Source organism: Pholcus phalangioides, unplaced genomic scaffold (genome assembly GCF_987345545.1).
Source record: "Pholcus phalangioides strain wild (caught in Gottingen) unplaced genomic scaffold, Ppha-v1.0 ptg000042l_1, whole genome shotgun sequence".
Classification (NCBI taxonomy): domain Eukaryota; kingdom Metazoa; phylum Arthropoda; class Arachnida; order Araneae; family Pholcidae; genus Pholcus; species Pholcus phalangioides.
The window spans coordinates 26581924-26601305 of NW_028301628.1; the positions used below are offsets into that span (position 1 = coordinate 26581924).

Genomic DNA, 19382 nt, shown 5'->3' on the forward strand with positions numbered 1-19382 from the left:
AACTGCCCTACTGATCTTTTATGTACCTGTACTCCATTAGAACAAGTAAGCTCCATTAAATACCTAGGTATTGTTATAGATCGAAATTTTAAATGGAAGTCCCATGTAAAACATATCCAATCAAAACTTTGTTTTATAGTTTATAAATTTTATTATCTAAAACATTATCTAAATACTCATTTTTTGCTGTCATATTATTATTCCCTTTTTCATTCTCATCTATTATATGGACTATCTGTTTGGGGCAGTGACTACATCAATACGTTGCGACCCATCATCCAGACCCAAAAGAAAATAATCCGATCACTAACTGGCAATTACTCAACTCCGTCATTTGATCTCTACCGGCAACTTAACATACTCCCTTTGCGGTATTTATATTTTTATAAATCGATTCTCCTACTTAATAAAAAACAACTTTGTCTCCCTCTTAATTTATCAAGGACATCAAATAGATACAATAACATTCTTAATATTCCCTTGATACATAAAACAGTGAAGAAAAACCATTTTACATATCTTATTCCGAAATTTTATAACAAACTGCCGCATGATATTCTTTTTCCCCCTTCAATACCGTTACTGAAAAAACGTTTAAAAAATTACCTTTTTTCAATAGCTAACATCAACGATCATTTTTAAAAAACAAAAACAGAGCTCTATCGATCAGTGCTAAATCGAATTTTCTAAATGTCTAAGTACACTTCCTGCTGTTTGCCTCCACATGTCGAAGTCGCAAAACAATTCTCGCATCAATCTAGCATTCCATAATCTTCATTTATAATGTATATGAAAACATACTGTATATCTGAAATGTTGTATTGTATTCTAATTGTACTATCTAATTGTATTCTATTGTATCTATAATTGCTCACAGATGCAGAATTACTTCGATATAATTATCAACATTTTTCCCTCCCCCTCTTCTTTTTTTTTTGTGTTCGTTCTGTCCTTGAAATTGTATTGTAATTACTCATCGATACTTCGTGTTCATCAGTACAGATCCACGGGATCTCTTGGTGAATTTGTTTTATTATTTTGTGCTATTTCATCGTGTTAAATAAAGTTCAAAAAAAAAAAAAAAAAAAAAAAAGAAGCCATTCAAAATATGGATTGGGGAAGTCAATTTTTTGTACGGGGTGGGGGTGCTTGAAAAACATGGGGAAAACTTCAAGCAGCACATGAAGATAATATTTTCTGTCGCAGAATGCACGATTACAAATGTAACTTAAATGCACTAAAGCAGGGTCATCTCAACAACATCATGCTTCCCATCCTCAGAATTTCCGGCCAACAAATATACATACAATGTATTCTGTTTATAACATTTTTCAAAAACCCATCATGAAAAAACGTTGTAAGCAGGAAAGCGCTTTAAACAAAGAAGTCTTGATGAGTATGTATTAGTAATGGCTGAAAAACCACGAAGTAAGTCGTACTAAGCGGGAAAACATTCTAAGTGGGAATGTTATCAGCGGGATCCATTAATTATGGAAATTATATAAATTATCCCACGATCAGAATGCCCCCCTCCCATTTGCCTGAGGACCCAGAGCAATGCTGGATGGACCGATGTGTTAAACCAGCCCTACGTAAGTTGCAGCAAACACCCGTTTCGCTGACATTAAAGCCATTGCTGCTCCTTCACATATCGTTATGCTTCATAAAGCACAACGACACTTCACAAGCATCTAATCATTCATCCAATCAGGACTGGATCTAGATGGGGGAGGGGGGTTAAGCAAAAGGGCAACTGCCCTGGGCGGCAAATTTTAGGAGGAAACAAAAACACTGTTATGAAATCATTAAATTTTACAGTGGTGAGCGCGGCAGAATCCTGTTTGTCCCCGTTGCAAAAGTTCAATCACGACCCTGCATTCAATGAAAAAAAAGATAGTCTTACCGTGTTCTACAGCTTTATGCAGTTTGGTCAATCTTTTAAAAGCATCCTGTATTCATACAAATATAAGAGATATACTGATGAATATTTTTCTCTTTTTAGTACAAACTTACATTGTTGATTTTTACTTTGTTTATAATGAAAAAGGAAAAATATTAAATTGTTTTTAATGTTGTTCTAGAGCAATTAGCTGAGCTAACTGCAAAATTAAGGGGTCCACCAGGACTCCCTGGCAGAGGCAAGCCAGGACGTCCAGGCCCACCAGGTCCCCAAGGGCCATCAGGTACAGCTTCTTACTAATAAAAACAAACTAATATCAATTCTGTATCTAATATTTTCAACTCTAAGAACTTTTTAATGTTATCTTTTCCTAGGTCTAATTTTCTGGATATAATTCATCTTGCATATCTTCAATTTTAAAATAATTAACACAGGTTTTCTTCTGGTGATGGTTCTCTGTAGTTGTTGTCACAAATAAAGCAAAGGGTTAGAGAAATTATGGGTTGGATAAGAAAAGAATTAATTTCTATATAAAAGTATAGATTTTTCACAAGTGATGCATTATTGTTTTAAGAAAAAATTCAATTTATTACTTCATTTTTGAAGAGTAAAATATAAAAAGTTTTCATTTTGTGCTTCATGTCCTCACATCTGAAGACCAAATCTTTGATGGGAGAGATCCCACAGACCAAAGTTTTGTACTGGGCTCTTTGTATTGAATTTATAGTACTTAAAAAAAGATAAGATTTCAACGATATTGTTGAAATACTCACTCTGCTACCAGATAGCTGAGAAGCAGATTTATGTTTCCAGCAGGCGCTGTTCAAATTTTGCCGCTCTTTTCCCGTTCTGATTTGATTCTCGACCACCAATTACTCGTAAGAACTGGCCCGTAAGAACTTTCCGTCCCTGGTTATAGCTTGCTTTGTTCCTCCCCTTATAAATACGCCTCTGAGAAATCTTATAATCACTTTAAAAGTGTTTATGAAACATTATTATTTTCAGTGTTTAAAGAAAAAAAAAATGTTTTTCTTCCATTTATTTCGGCATAAGATATTCATCATTGATACATTTCTCAAAAGGTATCTTCATTTCAAATGCTACGCGTCAGATTTTTACCGCCTGATTGACACTTAGTTAAAAGATTATTGTAGATATTTTCTTGAATTATAAAGAATATTTACAAAAATTGACGATGCTAACTTTCAAAATCGGGCTTTATATCTTATGTTTTGGCCTCGGGTGTTGAAGCTCAAGAATAATATGACATTTTTATGCAGGTATAGACATTGAAAGATATGCTTATAGATGACTAATTAACGTTCACTTCAAATAAAAAATATATGTGTCAAGAATTGAAATAGCCTATTGAAATATTGCAAGATCGAAAAGCATAAAAAGTTCATACAAAAAAATTACATATCTTTTCACCGCTATGATTGAGTACTCAACAATTTCTTCAAACCAGCTGAATACACAGAAGATTCATAATTTTTTAGAATCTCAATAGGGGACTGTAATCACTGTGGAATTGCTTAGTTCAATCCTAGCAGAGCGAAAAGGTTAAAAAATAATGTGTATAATTTTTGTTTTTTAACTGAAAGAAACGAAAACTTCCCAGGTTCTTGCTAAATATGGCTAATTTTTGCACTCTATTACTGCTTGATTTCAATACTTTCTTATAACTCCTGCTAATTACTCATGTTTCCGTGCTCACTATATTGCCTATTTTAATCAATTCTAAAACCTTCTTTGGATGTCATCTCAAGAATTAAAAAAAAAGACTAATTGAGTAAATAACAACAATCATTAATGAACAGCATGATGTAAGTTTTTATAAAAGATAAAATACAGGGGGTGGATGAGAAGCCCTGGATGCATTGTGAAAACTAATAACAAATCAACCGATTGGCATAAATAGGTGCGGTTTGCATTAAAACACTCATAGTGGCCCGAGTTTTTTTTAATAAACAAAAAAAAAATTTACTTACATGTGACGCTGTAAAACCAAAAACTTGCCATTACACATAAAATGCAACATAAGTAGTGCATAATTGATGTTTATGAAAATTTACGTTACATAAAACCACCATTATGATATACAGGGTGTCTTGCAAGTGCTAATGCGGCCATTATACACTTAGAAACGTGGGTTCTTTTTCCTTTTGGCTTCAGGAGATACAGGGGAAGAACTTTCCATTGGAAATTAGAGGACAAGGGGACTGTATAAAAATTTAGATTTTTTTTTAATTTTGTGACTCACTGTATTTTCACTCTCGAAATTGGTACAGGGTGATTTTTGAACAAATTTTGAGAGTTTTTTAAATGCAAATCATACCTCTATGACGGACGGTTGTTGAGATAAAGACCGCATTAACACTTACAGGATATCCTGTGTACATGAGTCTCCTTCCCATGACCTCCACAAGGGCGGGACTGACAAGTCTGCAGCCCCGGTACAATTACTATAACTTTTTTTTTTCATGTTATAAATGCACTATAGAAGGGCTCGTTAAAAGTCTGACTTGGGGGACCCACCAACAATCCCAGGCTAGGGGTACCGCTCCAGGATTTGGGGGTCATAACCCTTAAACTCATCGTTTCAATGAAGTTCATTATAGACCTAGCTAAACAGGGACACTCATATTGAAATGTGATAGTTTTTAGGCAACGCAAATTGTCACAAACATTAACTTTTTTTGTTTCATTTCATGTGTTACGTCAAGTTTTTCGTTTTAAAGTGCCACCTGTGAGTGGAATTTGAACCTTTTCTTCGAAATTTATCAAAAAATACTTTGAAGCCACGAAAAGCAATTTAGCGCAATCTGCATCTTTTTCTGTCAATCGGTTGATTTTGCATCAATTTTAAAATTTGTCCAAGATTTCTCGTCCAACCTGAACTTTAACGATTAATTTCTCTCTTTGTTTTCATAAGCACTGCTTTGCATTTATGCATTTACTACTAAAAACGATTGACGGAAATTCTGCTGCTCCTGTATCTTATTATATTGGAAATGAAAAAAATTAGTCTAAAAAAACATGAAGAAACTTAGCCTGGCCAGCCTGAAACATCCTTGCTTGCTAAGCCACCTGCATGTAACCTCCCTGAAATAAACTTTCTTCTCCATTTTTTTTTTTTTTTTTCTTATTTTCATCAGACCGATTCAAAGAATTAACAGCTGATCTTCAAGGACCCAGAGGATATCCGGGTCCAACGAAACAAGGAAAACCTGGTAAACGTGGTAAAATGGGTATTCCAGGTATAAAAATTACTCTGTCATAAATGATAAATCAATATATTTTGGTTTTCTCATCGCACTTATTTGAGAACTGAAAAAAAAAAGATTGTTATATACACAAATAATTCTTTTGAACATAATTCAAATTCATTCATTAAACTCCGATAGGAACTGTTCTTCATTTTAAATAGTATTTGTGACGAGATTTTCTACAATTATTGTGATTTTTGTTTTAATTTAATCGATTATTATTAAATCTAAAAAAAAAATAATTGAAATTCGTCCAATTTGTCTGTATTTAATTCAATATACAGGGTGTCCCATAAATTCACATATAGTATAAAGTTCATGATTCATGAAAGAAGAATTGGAGGAATTGGTATATTTGAATGCGGATTGCGGAAAAAAAAAACTATTCTCAGGAAGGGGGATTTTTTGGTAAAAAAAGATTAGTTCAAGTTTTTGTCGATAGAGGACGTTGCACGAAAGTCTGGCAGGAGTGATTGGACCAGGACCAAAGCCTCCTAAAGACTCCTCTTCTTTAGGGGGTGTTGCCTGAACCTCTCCTCAATCTCTTCTGTCAGAAACGTTTGTAAAGCTTCAGCTGGCGGTTCGTAGCTAAGGAAAAACAACAGCAATAGCAATTTACTCACCAATGTCGACATCCCAATGAAAACCTTATGAAGCGGCAGTAACAGAAAAATTCAGAAATCAGCTGCTAATCTCACACCTGGCAATTAATTTATAGGACTCTGATTTGCATATTTCCAGTGATTTATTTTCATGCAGCGCCCTCGGTCGACAAAAATTTTATCTATTTTTTTTTTTTAAATCTAAAAACTTCCTTCTTCTTTGTGAGAATAACTTTTTCGCAAACCATATTCAAATGTATCGATTCTTTCAATTTTTAAGAATAATTTTTATGAATTTACGGGAAACTCTTGTAAGAGATAAAACAATACTGTTCTTTTTTTTCCCCCCACAAAGTTTGAGAATTTCTTATAAAATCACCCAGTATTTATTAATTAGTGTCAAAATATTGATCAGATTATGTATCAGAATGAAGTACAGTAGAACCCCGATTACCCGAACACATCGGGACCAAAGGATGTTCGGAAAAATGAAAACTTCGGAAAATCGATTTCGAAACTAATTCGATGAAGCAAAGGGATAAATTGAATTTAAGATGAATTCATCAGACGAAAAAAAATCTACCCCTATTCACACGTTTGTTTGCTTGTCAATCGTTTATAACTACATACACTGTACCCGGATCTGCCCCCCCCCCCTACTTACATATCTATAGCTCACAGGTACGGTATGTACAATTGTTGGAAGTGAGAATTAGTGTACAACAGAGCGAAGCTATCGAGTTGGGAGAAAAGAGGATTCAAGTTCCAAGAAAATACCAACTGTTGAGCATCATTGACTAGAGAAAACTGAGAATGAGTTAGGTTGAAAAGGTGTTCGGTTGACCGAGTTGTTCGGAAAATTGATGTTCGAATAAACGATGCTCTACTGTATTTCATTATTGCCTTCTTCCACATGAAACAAGTTTTTCAATACGTTATTCGTTCACACAGATCGATCCGGTTTGGGATGAGAGTCCACGCTGTCTTCTTCATGAAAATCGACAAAATATTAGATTTTATACATTCTAAGGAAAATTCTGATTGAGAATGAATCCAAAGACATCAAAAGTTGTTTTTTTCCGATAGTGTCCTACTTCAATTTTTTCTGGTCTTCAAATTCAGTCAATTTTGTTATATTCTTGTTGTGAAAGACTGCAAAGAGTTGCAATAGAATGACGGAAATTTCGAACTACCTAGAATGATGAATAGAGATCACTTTGACAGCAACGGGGAAAAAAATCATAAATGAAATGATAAATTATTTTTCTCTACAGAAACTTATCTATTCAGTATCTATTCAATCTATTTGTTTGAAACAGTACCTATTCAGTCTATTTGACTCATTTTTTGAATGAACCCTTGTCCGAGTACTAGTTTTTAGAATTTCGGACAAAAGGACATGTTATGACAAACACTAATTCCATGTTTTGTTACTTTAAAAAGAGGTTTTATTATGATTTTTTGAGCTCTGACAATTCGTGGCTCCATTTTAAATTGGCACTGATAGTTTGAAGCACAATACGATTGAGAAATTTGCGAAGAGATTGCATGTGCGGAATAAAAAGACCATTAATAGCCGCCAAATCCTGAGCAATGTAAAATATATACGTGACAGCTTTTCGATGCCGATCGCATTGTGCACTGAATAAATTCATTCTGTCAAAAAAAAATCAACGACACTCATTAGCAGAGTAATAAAATTTCATAATTTCTGGCAGAAATTTCCTTTGTCCGCAATTTCAATTTTGCGTGTGCATAGTACTCAAGACCTAGATTTTCTCTGCTTACCAATTGTAGAATTTTTTTTTTTTTTTTTTGCTCAGTCAAAAACATATATATGGTTCCCTACAGGGGCGTAGCCAGAAATTTCGTTCGGGGGGGGACCACTTTCATTTCGGGGGGGGGGGACCAAAGTGACAGAACAATGGATTTGGCCATCTTTTTCCCTTTTTTCGGTCATTTTCTCACATTTCGGGGGGGGGGGACCAGACCCCCAAGTCCCCCCCCCCTGGCTACGCCCTTGGTTCCCTACACCATCCAACAAGGCCCCCCTAGACTGGAATATTTGATGGGCTCTCCCCGGGCCCCCTCTATAGTGAATTTATGGTGTTAAGAAACAAAAATGATGAGAATCGTCTCGGCTATCGGCCTGGAGCCCTTTCCATGGGTAAAATCGTGAAAAAATGAAGAATCCTTTGGCTGTGCGACATTGTACTAGCGAATGCAATGCAAAAATTATAGGAACGCTAACTGAATTGAATAACATACAAACGACGAGCTTTTACAAAAGTGCACCTTTGAATGGTGCAAAATGAGTACTGAAGAAAAGCAAAAACCATGATAGAAGATCTGTTTCCTCAATGTTAATGTTTTCCCCTAAGAAGGCTGTACATTTTGATTTCGGCACGTTTTGCAATCATATTAGTTAAATATCTCTATGGCAGTCAAAATGACCGCTACCGTTGTTCTAGGTAGAACTTCATTTCACCACTAAACTAATAAAAGTGGAAATATTCCAGATCAAAGGCCTCAACAAGATGAGAAAAGTCGTGAAATTTCAACAATTTGAGATAAACCATTTGGGTGTAATCTCATGTCAAAGTAGCTTTGCGGTCGAAATGACTGCTTTCATTGATCTAGTGTTAAACACGAATTATATTTTCAATACATTCCATTATTTACAAATTTTGATACCTTTCTCCCTGTTATTGTGTTAATTTAGGAGATCCTGGCATAGCTGGTCTGCCTGGTGAAAGAGGCTTTATGGGATTACCGGGAATGCCTGGTCCCACAGGACCACAAGGACCCAAAGGTAAATTAAAAATATATTAATTCTAAAGAAGTTATGTACATGGAAACGTATATGATACATTCTATGGTCGTTATAACGACCATCATCGTTCCCTCAAAAATGATTGCTATATGGGGTGATGGTTATAACACATTGTTGTTATAACTAGATTCGACTGTATTACTTCATACGGCAATATTCTATGACAAATGCTTCTTCTCCTAAATTTTAAGAAATGGTGGAATTTTCGTCTGTGATGCAGATGAATTCTAACTGCATGAACATTTCGTTGTAGCTCACGTCACATAACAATATATATTTTACTTTAGGCGAGAAAGGGGATAGAGGAGAACGAGGGCCAGAAGGTGTCGGAATCGAAGGACCCATGGGCTTAAGAGGAATTCCAGGTTTGCTTGTAGTATTTTATCTTCTAAATTTACGAATATTCAAGTTCATAGAAAATGTTTAAGCCCTTAAAAAAAGAAATCTATAATTATAGTTTTCTGGTTTCTATAGAAAATTAGATGTTTTATACATACACAAAATAATTTTTTAAGTAGTCTTATATAGTACATCAAAACTATTTAATCGATTTTACAGATCAAACTGAATACAGTCGAACTTCAATACCTTGAAGTGCTTTTGGCATTTAATACAACTTCAAGATGTTGAAAAATCTGAGAAATAGAACTTCGATTTGTGGAAAATATAGTGGAACTTTGGTTAACGAGCTTAATTCGTTCCGCCAACGTACTCGTTATCCGAAAATCACTCGTATATCGAATCAAACTTTCCCATAGGAAATTATGGAAAAAAAAAACTCGGATAATTTTCATATTCCACAATTAGTCATTCACTTAAAAAATTACTAATCGAAACGGCATTCAATCAATCATATAACAATAATAATGTAACAAATAGTACAATAAAATATATACTGTATTTAAACGCCACAAATAAACATACAATACATAGAAAATGTTTAAAAATAATAAATGTTTAAAAATAATTTTTAAATAATAATTTTATAAATTAACTAACTCTAAACGACGAGAAAGAGGATTATCGTATAGGACTATTTGCGGACTCTGTTGTTTGCGAGCTTATTCCTTTTGTGTGACTATGAAAAAGAGCCTATCCAATTACACTTGCTTTTGCCTCCTTTTTGGTATTTCTCAGAAATGGGAAATTGCATTGTGTCGTTGGCCAGATTCATTGTTCGAACACTGATACAGCTTTATTTGATTGGTTCTTTTCTGAAAAATTTTGCACAGATTCCCACACATTCTATACATCTATCTAACCTCATTGGAGAGAAGTCAGGATCTTCTCCTCCATTTCTCTCTTCCTCAGACGAGATACCCTCCATTTCCAGCCACCTCGTTTGTGCATTTTGTCTGTTGTGGTCATAGACTAAAGATATAATTCTAAAGATATTATTCTAACTCTGTGGTTGTGGTCTTTGCATAAGCTCTTGCGCGCAAAAGAGATCCATCAATTCATCTTCGGTCAACTCCGAGCTATGTTCTACCACTAGTTCTTGAATGTCATCCTCATGCAGTCTCATGGTCTTTCCCAAAGACACAATCGCTTTGACAAATGCAGGCTCCTGTTCATGAGCTGGCTCCTCAATAGAACCAGGTTCGCAACTACGGGGGAGCAGGCGGGTCTCGTGCTCCGAGGGGGGCGCCAATTTCATCCTAAAACCTCTCCTTCAACATTACAAGGGAGTGTCAAAATGCGCGCTAGCCCCGGGTGACCAAGCATCTAGTTTTGCGGCCCTGAGTAGAACAATGCAAAACTTCCTGCTTTGAGACCTAAATAAGACAGCTAAATTAACAATCTTCAAAAAGTTCTGTGCCTTTTATAATTACTCTTTTAATTATATTATAACCACCAAATACCAATGAATACACCATACATTACCTTTTCTCTTAAATACATAGTGATTACTCATAATGCAAATCATCATCGCTCGGTAATCGAGTCAAAATTTTTGCTCGTTGTGCAAATCGCTCGTAAACCAAAGTTCCACTGTATATTATACAAAGGATCGAAATTACTTTGAAGCATTTGGAAAAAACTGAGTATGACCATAATAGGTCGAAAGGCTTTAAAAATATTTAGCTCATAACGTCTCGCACATAAAAGAAAGCTTACAACAATCAGTGAATATTGTACATTGCATAAACTGCGTTGTTTCTCTATTAGGTCCACCAGGGCCACCAGGTGTTGGACAACTAGGCAGGCCAGGAGAAAGGGGGCCATCTGGTAAGCGAGGGGTTGCAGGTACGAGAGGACCTCCAGGTCCACAAGGGCCACCTGGTTACTGTGAACTATGTAGTTACCCTGGTGCAGATTTGATGAACATCTTGCACGCAAGAGCGCCTACAATACAAGATAGCAAAGGACCAACTAAATGAACGACCAATTCACTAAATAACATATAGATTATAAACAAAACTTTTCAACAACCGTATTTACAAAAAAAAAGTGACTTAATTTGACTGAACTCGTGATGTGCCTTGAACTGCCATAATTTGCTTTTTTTGCCATGAAAGTGTTCATGTTGTTCTCGTAACTTTTTTTTTATTATTTTTTATATTATGTGTATGTCTTTTTTTACACAGAAAAAACCATAACTACAATTATTTATATGTAAGAATGTATGATACACTGAACTGAACTCGTGTCCCGATGCTTGTTTTGTCTTCGCTGAGATGATTTTTAAATGATACAATAAATTTTTTATAAAATTTATTAATAATACAAATCAATAATTATTTTGTTTAAAAAAGCGAAGTGTGAATTTTTCTTCTTTCTCTCTCTTCAAATAGTATATTCGATTCACAGCGTCACTAATAGTTCATAATGGGGATTTCATTAGACTGGCCAATATTTTTGGCAATTTCATAATCAATTGTCCCAGTTTTTCCTAAAGCAGAATGCATGACACACGGTGCGGAATAATCAATGCTGCTGCATAAAAATCCCGGGAAGTCAAGAAAAGAAGGAATAACGAATTCTTCTTTGCATAAAGCATTATTGTAGGAATTTTCACTGCAAAATGTTTTACACCCTCTACAGTAAGGGTGGCAAACTTCTTTCTGTTCGAGGGCCAACACAGTGGTCAGATGCAGAGTCGCGGGCCGCATTAGGGGCACTACTCCTGCGGATAAACCAAAACCCGGAAAACACAGATTTGTATACCTCATAAGTAATGCGGTGAAACACGGGCAACTTAGTAATTTAGTTTTTACCAAGGGCTTTGCGCTCCTCCCCTTATTCATAAACTTTTACACTTATTTTTTCCCCTTATCTGACGCATTCTCAAGTAGATGCAATGCATCAAAAATTGCGGTTTCTTTTGCAAATTACGATATTCCATTCAACGCATTCATAGTTTTAAGACAAATTTTAATAATTTTAATTTTAAAGACAAAACCAGGTGTGTGATACATGTATTCTTTTTACGTGGACAGGGGCGTCGAAAGTGTTTCGAATCTTTCGGGTCTTGAGCTCGATTTAAAAAATTTTGATTTCTGAATCAATACTGGGGATTGTTCGATCCCGTGCCACAAATTACCGTGGGTGCTCTGACACCACTGTACGTGTCAGCCAAATTTTTTTAACCGGTTTGAAGAAGTGCCAGTCTGCGTGTGGTGAAACGAGGAATGTCACCAACCAGAAATGTCGAAATTCAGAGATGAATGCTTCATTACTTTCGGAAATCATCGTTTTCCTATGTGGAAGTACCTTGGTCAACCGAAGCTATCAAATACGGCACATTTTTGCCCAGAATCTGCGTAGCTTAGACGGTTGAAGTTCCTTTCAAGGTGCCATTCGTCTATTCCGAAAAAGTATCGTCCCTGTGAGCAGAACACCAAATATGTATGGTATTAAAAAAAATACCTGTAACATACTTCATGAGCACTTTGTGTGAGAAGACGATGTGGTGAGGAACATAGTGAACTATTTCCGTCCCTTAGAAATAATTAATGTTAGTTAACCAGGAAGTCTGCGGTTGGAACCAATAGCTTAAATAATAATCGCGAATTCGATACAACATTTTTGCGTTGTTGAGGGCCGCACACAATCACCTCGCAGGCCAGCTGTTGGCCACTTCCACTATATAGATAAGCAGGGACGTCTGTTTCGAGACTGGTGCTAGGACCCATGCAAGAAATGACATGGGTGACATGACAAAGTGGATGCTCGAGCACCCACAACATCCCAGCTCCGACACTGTAGATATCTTATCTATAGAGGGTGTTGTCTGGGGGATAGTAGCAGAACAATGCAAAACTTTCTGCTTTGGGGGTCCAGTTTCAGTAATAATCTTCGAAAAGTCCTGTACTATTTATAATTCGTCTTTTAATTATATTATAATAATCAAATACCAATGAATATCCCATATCCATTGCCTTTTTCTCTTAAATACATAGCGTGGTTACTCAAGTCCCTTAGCCGCAAATTAGTGGTAAACTGTTGACCCTAGAAGCATGCTTCCAATTAGAAAAAGTACCCAAATAACATGTGAACCGCACAAACGTCATTCATGTTGTAAGGGATTGTACAGTTATTAAAATGAATAAACTTTTTATTCAGTCACCCTGTGCTCAAAAACCCAATTAAAAAGTTGTTGCCCTGTCTCTCCTGAGTCCAATAACAAAAATTCCATGTTTCTGAGTGCGATATTTGAATTCAAAAAATTGCTGAAAAGGGGGGAGAGGGCAGCATAATGAGCTTGTCTATAAAAAAATTAAGGCAGTTCTTTCCCGCATTTTCAGAGGTTTTTGAATTCAAATATCGAAGCAAATATTGCACTCAAATAACTTCCTAATTGAGTGTTTTAGGACAGGATGTGCATATAAAAAGTTAATTTTTCTATTTTAATAACTATGCAATCCCTTGCAACATGAATGACGTATATAAGTTCTATGTGTTATTTAGATGCTTTTTCAATTGGAAGTATGCTTGTACAATCAAGTTTGAGAATTATTCCCGGATAAAAGGACTCATCCTGTATATGTACAATATGTGTACTGGGCTTCCCCTATATATGTACAGTGAACATTGTTTAAGGCACTTTCAATTTCATTTCATACCAACCATTTCATATTGATATTGTGAATGAAGACAATATGAAAAATTCAGCAATACCATAAATGTGTTAAGAATATACACTAAATGAAAATAGTGAATATATTCACAGAGTTCAATAAGTAAAGCAAATCAATCTTTTGAATCCTGGAAAATTTTTAGGGTTTGTGTAAAGTATTCCCAGGTCACATGTTTGCACTAAGACAGTGTCTTCAATGATGAACATAAATTGGCAAATTAGATAAATCAAATTAGCATAAAACTAATTTATCTATTTGCATTTATGCAAGTTGAATAACCTGCAAATAGGGAGCGTCTCTGACTCTCTCTCTCTCTCATCACCAAGTGTAGAATAATTCCCTTGTAGGCCCTACAGTATGTAAAAATCTGTTACTTCATCAATGCATGGTGAAATAAAATGGGGAAAGACCCAAAAGGGTTAAATTGCAGCTTATGGTAACAATTTCGTTTACAATTCATGATTGTGTAAAGCTTCCGCAATTTACACAACAAGAGAAGAAAATCAAAGCAATATCTGTAGATAAATATGAATAAGTTTGATTGCAAGAATCGATAGATGTACAGTAAAAACTTGGTACAATGATACTGAAAATATGAGGTAACAGCAAATCTCTCGACAACAATACTTTTCAGAAATCTTTTTGGAACTTCTCTCAATACAATGATATCCTTTACTATGCTAAACCCCCTTTATATAATACTTTTGGAAGGCATTAATTTGAATTACACTGGGATTAATTCATTGCATTTGGACACTTTCGCTCATGAGTTTCCCCCTTCACCCAGTGCCATCTTAATACATGGGCCTACCCGGGCACGGTCTCAAGAGAATGGGGGTCTCACAAAAATTAGAACCGGTTGAAATTTTCGAGAATTTTACAGGTAGGGCCTCAGAAAAATCACTTTGCCCGGGGGCCCATCATGCTCTAAAGACGGCCCTGCCTTCACCAGCAGACTGTTGGCTGATAATCCAATGTTCCAATTATGTCTGCTGGCTGTATCATTAGTACACTAGGCTTCTTGATCAGCTGTTTTGCTACTTCTAATCGAAAGCCTCGGAGTGTGCGCTGGAATGCCAGAAAGATTTCGTTTACATCCTAATCAAAATCACCTTTGATATATTTTTGTTCTTTTGAGTGCCAGTGCATCTAATAACATCAGTATTTTGGACTACCTGATCACCAAAAGTGTTAATGAAGTTGTCAGTATTGTACTTTCTGTGTAGTTCACAAAAGCGCAATGTGGTAAACCTTTTCACTGAGAATGAATGACCTTTACCTCAGGATCAAAACATTTGAATTATTTAAATCAATAACTAGCATGAGTCTAGTAAAAAAGAGAAAAATTACAATACAAAAATTACAGGCAATATATAAATAAATTTTAGAAACACTGATATATGTTTTGGAAGTTATGGGTACTGTTTTCAAGGTGAAAAACAAGAAACCTTCTAATACTACAAACCACATTTATTCTGACCACACTTTTCATAGTGTTAGGAGGAATTTTTTTCACCCAAAAAGATAACCATAAATGCAGAAACATGTCAGTATTCTCAAATTTATATACTGTCTAAATATGTTTCAATTCCTCATTAGTTTTTGCATGTGAATTTTGTCAATTAACAAATAAATTAGAATTTTTGTGTGGTGAATAAATGCTCATAAGTGTGCTTTTCTGAGTGGAACAGCAGTAATGCTGGTAAGAAATGTTGACAGCAGCATAAATTTGGTTGTGCGTCATGATTATTCTGTTCCTCGATATAATGATAATCCTTCTTCAACATTTTTCTTGATCCACAGAATATCATATCAGCATTTTGTTGTATTTTAAGAGTGAGTAGAAATGTTCAAAACTATACCAAATACATTAACGTGCTGTCATTCCAATTGCTTCTGCATATTTTAAATATAAATTATCCTGTCAATTTTATATGCAATATTTGATAAATTACTTAAATTTATCATGACAAAATCTCCTATATTCTCCGTCATCTTCATGTTCAAAAGTTGGTCACCTTAGATTTTGTTTTTTAGTAAAGCAATATTCTCATTTATACGAACAAGGTGAATTTATAATGACTGCCTCGCTGCCATTGAACGACAAGCGCTGTCCTTTCAAAAACATTATTTTATGGCCATTATATGTCTCATTTGTATTTTAACTCTATTTGAATGTGTATAACAAAACATGTTTTCAATCAAGTGTAGATTGTTTTTGCGCAAAATGTTTACTGTAAATATATGAATATATAATATATTGACTGTGTGTGTATGTGTTTTATACTTACAAAGAACATATTCAAATCTACAGAGATAAATACAAGTGCCAATACAAAGATTTGTTAATAAATATAATTTTAGCAGATTAAAAAATGAATAAATGTTTCGTGTACTTTGCTGTTATCACTGCTTTTATATAACGGAAATGTATTCAAATTTTTATAGACATTTGATTCAAATATAATCAAAATCCTGTGCAGCAATACCTTGTATAATGATATGAGCCAATACAGCAATATCGCTCTTCTTTCCTGGCACATCTCTCATAGTGTTAAATATATTCTATCGATAACAATATTCTTTGTATAACAATACTTTTTTTCTGGTCCCTTAAGCACTTTTATACAAAAGTTTCACTGTGATATTTTTGTTCAGCTTATGGGGAGGGGGGAAGGAAAGTAGTCCTCAAACTTGATTCACAATGATGAAAACAGCACAGAAAAGTTTTTAAAGAAAAGGGATTTGTTTTGTTACTGTCAAAACAAATTTAACAACTGAGACACCAGTAATACAGTCTACGCTCGTTATAATGACCTTTGTCGTTCCACGAAAAAAGGATGCTATATTGGATGGTCATTATATATCAAATGTTCAAAAAAGTTGAAAAAAGTCTTCTTAGAATTCATATTTGAGCAGAATAAGGAATTACATTATTCATTTTGTTATAATGCAAACAGTGGCAGTAAAAATGTGTCAGGTTAGAAAAATAATAATAAAATTGTGAAAATTAATTACATGCTTGAACGTGTTAAACAAATTCTATAACATATAAAGCAAGGGTTTTCAACCTTTTTCATCTGGACCCAAAATCAACAAGATTGGTTTCACGACCCATGAGACTGTTTTTTTTAAATTAGTAAGATCAGTGACGTAGTAAGCACATTTCTAACAGACTATACATGAATTCATACAACTCCTCTAAGATACCCCTGTGAATCAAGTTTGGGTTCAGACCCATAGCTCAAGAGCATCTATCTATTAGTGATTTGAGCAACCAATCTTGGAAGCCCCTGCTACCTAATTTTGGGTCATGACTCATAAGTCAATAACCTCTGATATAAAGGGGGTCAATGTCAAACACTATTTTGGCAAACAAAAAAACAAGAATTGGTTTTTTTTTGGGGGAAAAAGAGGCAGAACAGAGCTGACATCAGACGTTGTATTAGATTGAATGATATTTGTAGGTTGCTACATTGGATTATAAATAACAAGGGATGAATAGAAAAAAAATTATCGTTTTAGTCATTATAATGGAATGGTCACAATAATGGATGGTCGTTATAAAGATGTCTACTGTATTTAACTTGAACTAAACACAAAAGTTTGATACAATACCACTTCATGAAACAAACAAGAAACTTTGTAACACAAAAACCAGAATATCCTTTCCAACACAAATAGCAGTTGCTCATATGTACAATGAATGTAGAAATTCTCAAATTAAACCTGAGTTATACTCAATTAAAACTGTTATTCAATAGAATAACAATGAAAATTTTGAATCATAATAAGGATCAATGGCATTCTAACAAACAGGCCACAGAAGTTCCTTATCATTTTGATTATTTTTTTTCATTCCAAATTTTTACTAAGCCTTTACAGTGGCATTAACAAGATATCTTGTCAACCTGATGCCTTTTATTTTGGCAATCGCCTCCTTAAAACCCTCTCATTGGGCAATGACGAGCCCAGATAATACATTAAATTTTTTTTACCGTCAAACATGTTTTCCGTCCCCCAACCTGTCGGGTCAACTGGCTGTAGGCGGAGTCAGCTTTTGTTCAAAGTCTGGTAACAAGGAGAATGTTTTTTTCCCTTTACATTCTGAGTACGATGGGAATATACGTAGAACATGAATAATAAAAAAAAAACAGATTATTTCTCTTTCTCTGAGTTTTTTATTATTCTTCTCAGAGTGGGGGGGGGGGGAAAGCACTATCAGCTACACAAAATCAGAAAAAATAATCTTGAAAAAAAGATGTAGCATTTTGCAGAGGGTTTAATGATTTTTACTGCAGCAGTTATAATGTGGATCAATAAAAATTTAAAAACAGCTAAAAAGGGTCAAATGTTTGTTTTTTCTAGTATTTGATTTGATTTTATTGGTAATTCCTAATTGTTTGGTTTAAACCTTGGTTTTAACCAAGTTTTTTTTTAACCACTTTGGTTTTTTTCAAAAAATCAAATAAAAGTTGAATAAATATCATTTTTTTTCCCTTGAAAAATATCATATTGGTTCATTATTAGCCAAAATGTTTCATTTTTACCACATTTTATATCCTTGGGGTACATTCTGATGGTATATCTTTAAATGATATAAGATTTTATAAGTGGTTTTTTTTCAAAAAGTCTCATAAAAGTGGCCAGAATATATATATATTTTTCATATGAAGTATCTTAGTCATTTAAAGTTATATATAAAAGCCAAAATTTCTCATTCTTACAACATTTTCTAACCTTTGGCTACATTCTGATGCTCTATCTTTAGCAAATTCATGAATAAGGATTGCATCACACATCTAAATGTAGTGGTGTATTATCTCACAGGGTTTCCTTTTCCCTTCACAAAGAAGCAGCTACAGTAGTGACACCATCATGCTAGGGGCAGGTGGTCCTATAATCCAATAAAGACACCAGCTGTCCTTAAAGGACAAAGACTAGTGTACTAGTTGTTACATTACCTCACATACATTTTCATTTTCTTTCCCATAAGAAGTAGCACATCTCCTACTGTATATCTCCCAGTCTTAATATTCAATAGTTGTTTTTTTTATACTTTCACACACACACTGTTAAGCCCAGTTAATCAAGGTTCTACTGTATAGTAGTAACAGATTTATGAAAAATAATCAGCTATATACAGGGTGATTATAATTTAAGTTGACTCCAAAACTATACAATAAGTACTGATCAGAATGACTTGAAAATTTGCATGGATACTCCTGAAGCAATGGAAGTTTCTTTTGCAAAAGAAAAAAGTGCAAAATGTGCAAGTAGATGATGCTGTACTTGGCCAGAAGTATAATCTATATTGTGCAACCACATCATTTCGGCACTTCCACAGGATCAGTGTGTGGATATCAAGATGCACATTGCAATACCAGCAAAGCAGCTGCTGAAGACCCATTTTGACAGGATGCACCTTAAGTCTTGCAACTTCTGGCTGTGGGGTTACCTCAAAATATTAAAAACAGTGGTCAGATTGCAAACTTTGGTGAATTGTAATCTCCAGCACATTCCCTATATGTTAGAAGTTCCTCAGGAATATTAACGGGGGGGGGGGGGGCGTTTGGTTTAATAACGCTGAATTGCAAGCACATCCACATTATGACCATGGCATACTCCGATTCTGTTGTTGAACAAGAATTTTTGTGCTTTCAACCTCATAGCCAGAACACGCGGTGGACAACATAT

The 19382-nt window shown here is 34.7% G+C and overlaps 1 protein-coding gene across 2 annotated transcripts in view; it reads left to right on the plus strand.

The window, feature by feature from the left end:
• LOC149064708 (uncharacterized) overlaps nt 1-11337 on the plus strand; it is a 59406-nt gene extending 48069 nt beyond the window's left edge. The window contains exons 38-41 of one of the 2 annotated variants that reach the window (XM_089254659.1): nt 5059-5160; nt 8494-8583; nt 8892-8969; nt 10774-11337. In XM_089254659.1, coding sequence (XP_089110785.1) covers nt 5059-5160; nt 8494-8583; nt 8892-8969; nt 10774-10985 — 482 coding nt within the window. In that variant the 3' untranslated portion in view covers nt 10986-11337. Of the gene's footprint in view, nt 1-2081; nt 2184-5058; nt 5161-8493; nt 8584-8891; nt 8970-10773 lie in introns of both variants that reach the window. The other variant, XM_089254658.1, reaches the window with a different exon arrangement.
• Nucleotides 11338-19382: the final 8045 nt, after the last annotated feature.